The sequence below is a fragment of the Propithecus coquereli genome, unplaced genomic scaffold (assembly GCF_000956105.1).
Source record: "Propithecus coquereli isolate 6110/MARCELLA unplaced genomic scaffold, Pcoq_1.0 Scaffold348, whole genome shotgun sequence".
Classification (NCBI taxonomy): Eukaryota; Metazoa; Chordata; class Mammalia; order Primates; family Indriidae; genus Propithecus; species Propithecus coquereli.
This window is the reverse complement of record NW_012149152.1, coordinates 26,283-33,013: the sequence shown is the minus strand read 5'-3', so window position 1 is coordinate 33,013 and position 6,731 is coordinate 26,283. Positions and strand designations below refer to the sequence as shown.

Here is a 6,731-nt window from a genome sequence, read left to right as displayed (position 1 = left end):
AAGTTTGAAAGTTGAGCCATTTATTGACATCCATGGATGACCACCGCTGTTACGAAAGACTGCAACCCATGATTGACCTGACAGGGAGCCCAGAAATATCTACAGGAATATAAATTTTTCCATTTAAATGATTATTAAAGATTGTACAAAATTTTAAAACGCAAGTAGCATGTTCTTACACTGGATCTATAATTATAAACAAAATGAATATTTTAATCAATATATGAAGGTTGAAAACCACTTTTTATAGGCCCAAAACATTTCACAAATATTTGTAATTTTTCCTTAAAATGAACCCTAAAACATTTATACTCAGTAGTTTCATTCTTATTCTTACATAATGAGGATAATTATGAGCCATGTATTAATAATTTAATAGTAACCCATGTAGGCAAAACAAATATAGCATGAATTTAAATAAATTTCCAGACACCGTACATAGATTTCTCCCGATATTAAATCAATGTATATTTCTACTACATATCTCAGCATTTGGGGTTTAGCAGGAAATTAAAAGGTCTTCTCTTGAGGAAATAAATGATATGTAATCCAAAAATATGGTTTTCTGGGCACCACGCCATTCTTTCACCAGCTAAGCCCTCAGTTTTGCCTGTTTTGGCACTGGCGGAACACCGGTGGTGCAAAACAGGTGCTACTCCCTACTAAATACAACTATAAACTCTGGAACTTATGAAAGACACAAGCAAAGGAGAGTCTGAAAGGTGGAAAGAGAAAGGTAGAGTGGTTTGGGACCCCAGGATCAGGGATCAGCACAGTGGCTGGGCATCTTAAGTCCCCACCCAACAGAAGAAAGTGACCTAGGCCTGCTGTCACCCAGTACCCAACCTGGCAATGAGAGATGCCTCAGATAAGCTCATTCCCCCTCTGTATTGAGAGGGAGTCCTGCCAGCAATACAAGCAAGGCTGGAACCACCACCAAGGGTGATCTGTCAGGAGACCTGCTAATAGTCAGTAGCCAGAGGAAGTGCTTCTGCTCCCCACCAAGAGACACCAGGGTAGGTGTGGCTGAGGGGGACCCACAAAGGCATCCCATGCCTACAAGTGCTCCATCCAGGAGGCCTCTGTGTCCCTGAAGGCATGAGACTTATCTCTGCTATCCAGAAACAGCAGATGGATTTTTAAATGTGATAAATATATGTACACGATATAGCGTGAAAGTTAACAAACTACAGTTCACTGCATTAATATGGATGAATTGGACAAATACCACCCAGGAGTGAAAGAAGACAGACAAAAATGTGCATACTATATCACTCCATTATGAAAATTCAAAAACAGGTAAAGTTTTTTTGTAATATTAAAAGTCAGGACAGTGGTTTGAGGAGGAGAGGGGTGAAGTGCTGAGGGCATGCACATGGGCAGGGCTGCTGGGGCGGGAAACTCCTATTTCGTGATCTAATTTGTATTATAGGAGTCCATTCACTTTGTGATAAATCTGTGCCATCATGATTTGTTTATATGTAGTACAACTAAATAGAAAAATTTGTCATAGAATAAAAGCATTTATAGAAGCATTGTTTTCCATGAGCAGCAAGAGTTTGTAATAATTACATGTGTTTTAGCAGTGTACAAATGGAAACAAACTATTGTGAAGTCAAACAAGAGAATATTGTACATATCTGAAAATAATTAAACTCAAACATGTACCAAGAATATGTATCAAGAATATGATGAATTCTACAAATATAATATCAGCTGATAGAAGCTTTTAATAAAATGTTTGAAACCTTTAACGTCTTACCATTTCTTCTTCATTATCTATGTAAAGCAGACTAGAGTTCTTAGAAGCACAGGCCATCAAACTGGCATTCCAAGTTTTGAATTCCTTACCAATGGAATAACAGTTGGTGGAATATGCGAACCACCCGTCTGGACAACGACGACAGTGATATGCTGAGGAAAGACTATAAATTACTGTCTATACACAATGTGAATTTTTAAATGAAAATTAATTTACATATTTTCAAAGGTATATAAATATATGTACATGTCTATGTATCCTCATAAGCTGGTAAATATAAAGAAAACCCACTCACACACATGCACAGAAAAGGGTCAGCCTCTCATCCCCTAATTATATTGCCACATAAACCAAATTATCAAACACAAATCCACCCTGCAACATGTCTGAAAAATCACTGAATGAACCTACTTTTTTGGAATAGCAAAATTATTTAACTGTTACCATATGATAGCGGGAGTAATTTGAGTCAAATATTTTTTTTTTTTTTTTTTTTGAGACAGAGTCTCACTGTGTTACCCAGGCTAGAGTGTCGTGGCGTCATCCTAGCTCACAGTGACCTCAAACCCCTGGGCTCAAGCGATCCTTCTGCCTCAGCCTCCCAAGTAGCTGGGACTACAGGCATGCGCCACCATGCCCGGCTGATTTTTTCTATACAGTTTTAGTTTTACGATTAATTTCTTTCTATTTTTAGTAGAGATGGGGTCTCGCTCTTGCTCAGGTAAGCTAGTTTCGAACTCCTGAGCTCAAACAATCCGCCCGCCTCGGCCTCCCAGAGTGCTAGGATTACAGGCGTGAGCCACCGCGCCCGGCATGAGTCAAATATTAATAGCAAAAAGAGGTATAGTGATTTTAAATGAGTATTTCTACTTATTGGTGAATAAAAGGCATCCTCTCCCATAACCTTTATTTATGAATGTTTTTGCCCAATATTTTCAGTAATTTCCCCCAAAAAATATCTATTATCATTTTTGCACAGCCTAAGATTGACACAAAGTAAAAAATGACCAATATCAGTACCTTTCTGAGTTCTTACAGTCTGAAGAGTATTGTTCTGCTTCTTTGTTTCTCTAGCTAGAAAAATTAAAGTGATCCTTATTAAAAATTAGTATCTGAATAAGTCACAATAATTTTAATTTTTGTTTGAAATTCAGTGTATCCCCTAGAATTAGAATTACATGAAGTAAAATTGATTTAGCAAGAAAAAATGAATAATGTAGTAAAGGTGTGGGGAAATAAGTCCTCGCAGAGTCTACAAAACCAAACTTCGCCATCTCTGTCTACTTTATATATTCCAATACAGTAAATATTCAATTTATCCACTTTCAAAAACTAATTTCTATTTACTGGTAAGCTTTTCAGTCTCCTACGACATGTATTTGAGTTACGAAATTTGAATATATACATATATAAAATTAAAAGCAAAGGTTTTGTACAATTATTCTTTCATTTATACTTTTGAAAAATTCAGATTAACCATTCCTCAATAAGTCCAAAACATACATTATAATGACTATTTTATTCCTTCATATTGTGCAATGTTTGGAGGCACTTCCAATCATTAAGTGTAAAAGTTTCCTTTTATTCTTCCAAAACCTACTTACAGGGATCGACAAGACTTGTTACCACAGTGGACATTATTAAGACAAGACAGAGGATTCCCAGGATCCCAGCAACGAGCTTCTCTGGAGGAAACAGTAAATCTGCAGGGAGAGAAACAGACACACTGAGAAAGTAGAGACAGAGAAGGTTGGTTGGAATATTTACATACAAGAGATGCCACATACACAGGGAATCATAGATAAAACTGGACCCCAAACCCACATCTACCACAGTAATCTTTCTCTCAGAAGATACCATTGCATTTGCAGTAAATGTAGTGCTCCATGAGTTGTTGCACAGAGACTATAAATTTCAAAAATGTGTGAGTAAAATTCATCTGCATATTTCATATTAAATACCATATCTCAACTTAGAGCTCTTATTTGCATGGATAAAACCATGTGAGCACATTCTACTCTTTCCCCACACCCCTTCGTCCCAACTGCACATCCTAGAACAGTTGTTGAGGAGCTATTAAGTGCTTTACCTTTGCAGTGGTAAGATTTGTCATCCCCTCGAAGATCCTGAGCAGCATTTTGAAGGTTTAATTCAGCATACGTTATTTCCTGTTCAGTTTCTGGAATGGAGCTTTTAGTGCCCTTAGGTTTCCATTGCTGCCTCTTTGGGTTTTTGGCCAAATTCATTTCAGAGTAGATTACTCCTTGGTTATCCATCCCTGCAGCTGTGCGATGTCAGACTGTGCTCTATGATACCTGGACTTAAGAAACTAATAAATGGTTTATATAATGTCAAGATCCCCAGTACAGTCAAAACGGATGAGGTGTAGTGTGCATACTGGTTCTCATTTTGCATTGAAAAATCTGAAGTTCTCATTCTAATTTCCTTAGAGCTTAAACAAGTGTCTTAGGGTAAAATATTTTTTTGGAAAATTTTCCTGCGTTGAAAAAAAAAAGATTTTCTACATTTTTGAAATATTATTGCTAGAACAATGGAAACCAATAAATTAGCGAGAAATAAAGAAGTCTATGAATAAAAACGTATTTATTAAAGTCTGATTCAAAAGATATATTTTAAAATAAATACAATAGCTGTATCAAAAATAAAAATGTATTAGATAAATATATACACTGATTTATGATAATTTTGAAGGCCAACAATGGTGAAGGACTGAGTGATCTTAAAATAGAGAATAAGAAAGTTGACATATATCTTATTGTCTTGCCCTAAATTACTTTTATTTTGTAGTTTACATTTATTTATTAAAATGGATTCAGGATTATTAAGTGTTCTTTTGTTTAAATGGCTGAAGGGTTCCAAGAAATTATTAAACTATTTAGAATATTTTATATGTTGGAAAATGTACGTGACACAAATTTACACACAATCTAAACAGTATTAGAAACACTACAAAATTTTTTTAATCTTATTTACAGAAGTATGGGTAATTTATTCTAATGGTAAAATATAAAACCATAAAATTACAAATAAAATGTAAACTGTTTATGGAAGAACATTGTCATTTCAAACTTCCAGAAAGATATTATGTTTGTTAACATCAATAGAGGTCACTTCAATTGTGTGGGCATTTGTAAAAATTCATATAATTTAATGTAATATTTTAGTCAATGGGCTCTGGAGTAAATGATATCTAGAATTAATTTTGGGTTTGTAATTCACAATGTGTAACTTTTAAAAAGTTACTTAGTATCTAATAATCTAGTCTGCTAACCTAAAGTGGGAATAAGAAGATACAAAATATAATGCATGTAAAACTTCTACGACTCAAACTGGCACCTAAAGCTCTCTACAAATATTAACTATTTTAATTTTTATTTTAGTCACAATTGTTATGTTATTGTATCTGATTCATGTCAGTTAAACCACGGAAAATAAATCATTAGACAAGTTTTTTATGTCAATGTGGTATATTTTCTGCAATATTTGATAAATTTTTAAAAGTCTTTTGATTATAACTAAGTTCAGCATTCTATAAAATTTACCTTACCCTGATTTTAATTAAAAATTAAAAATGCTTTCTTTTAATAAAACTAAGGAATTATGTTTGGCTTTCATATATAAAGTAATTCCTTTTAATAATCTTTTATAATGGCTGAACTACATATAAATTATTATGTTATTATTCAGCAGTACAGAATGCAATGATCACTAATCCAAAATTAATTGTTCATTTTCATGATATTTATTTGTCTCAGTTAAATTATGTTTGCTAACTAACCAGATATATGTATATGTCCTTAAGTAGGTCTCCAGAGGCCTAATTTACAAACTTAGGCAATCCTCCATCATATTTCATATTTTAGGTTTTTGCCCTGAATTATACAAATTAAGAAATTAATTTCCACATTGATTTTCTTGTAGATTAAGTATACCTTGGTTGCATTGCACCTAGTACTTGGTAGCTTCCACTAATGAGGTAGGCTAATAGAGAGGTGGAGAGTATCGAAACATACCTTCTATCCCCAGAAGTCATGTGTCCTTTAGTGCAGAGGCCAGGTTACTCTCATAAAAGGGCCTATGGTAGCTGGGAAATAAAACATAAAATTTCAAGGCATAAATCCAGGACAAGAACAAACAATGTCTGTGACCTTCAAGAGTACCCTGTGAAGGCTCAGAGTGAGGCAAGAGTGGAAAAAGTAGATTTCTCATCACTGTGTCACTGAAGGTCTGAACAGGAAATTCTCACACATGGGCTACTTTGAAATCAGTTGATCTCATCACACACCTCCAAAATATAGGAGACTTTGGGCTCCTATTGCAGGGACAAAGTAGAATTCTAAAGTTTGTCCTTTAGATTGTGCATTTTAGTGTCTTTGAGAAGCTGCTTTCATATTCTACGAGATAGAGGGGGATAGATACTTGACCACCCATGCAATTAACTTTTTTCATCTCAATCACAAATATGCCAACTTAAGTCTTAAGTGTGTCTTGGATGTTTAAGGCCCACTTTTAGACTAGGTTGATAAATCTTAACACTACATACTTCTTTTTTTTCAAATTTGTATCAAGTAACTTGTTTTATGATGGAAATAATTATAAAACTCATAATAACATTATCAAGAGATATTTACTGATATTTGTCATTAATTATTCTGAGAAATTAATACAGTGTCAACTTATTGTAGCTGGCACAAAATCCATCATGCCAAACTTATCTTCTCAATTGCTCTGCCTTAATTCTTAAATTCTTGTATATAATTTTATTTAAGACCCGTTTTTAGACTAGGTTGCTAAATCTTAATATGACATACTTCTTTTTTTTGTATTCTTACCATGTCACCTATATTATGATGGAAAATTCTAAAATTCATAGTAATATTATCAGCAGATATTTACTGATATTTGTCATTAATTATTCTGAGAAATGAATATAGTTTCACCTTTTTGT

General features: G+C 34.1%; 1 protein-coding gene across 1 annotated transcript; it reads right to left on the bottom strand.

Annotated features, from left to right (window-relative positions):
- Positions 1 to 5,977, bottom strand: LOC105815823 (NKG2-A/NKG2-B type II integral membrane protein-like; the record flags this gene model as incomplete). The annotated part of the gene is made up of 6 exons (XM_012651080.1): positions 5,797 to 5,977; positions 3,852 to 4,068; positions 3,367 to 3,465; positions 2,783 to 2,836; positions 1,763 to 1,914; positions 1 to 99 (listed from the first exon to the last, which is right to left on the bottom strand). Coding segments are annotated over exons 2-6 (591 nt in total), but the record flags the coding sequence as incomplete, so codon positions are not given.
- Positions 5,978 to 6,731: the final 754 nt, after the last annotated feature.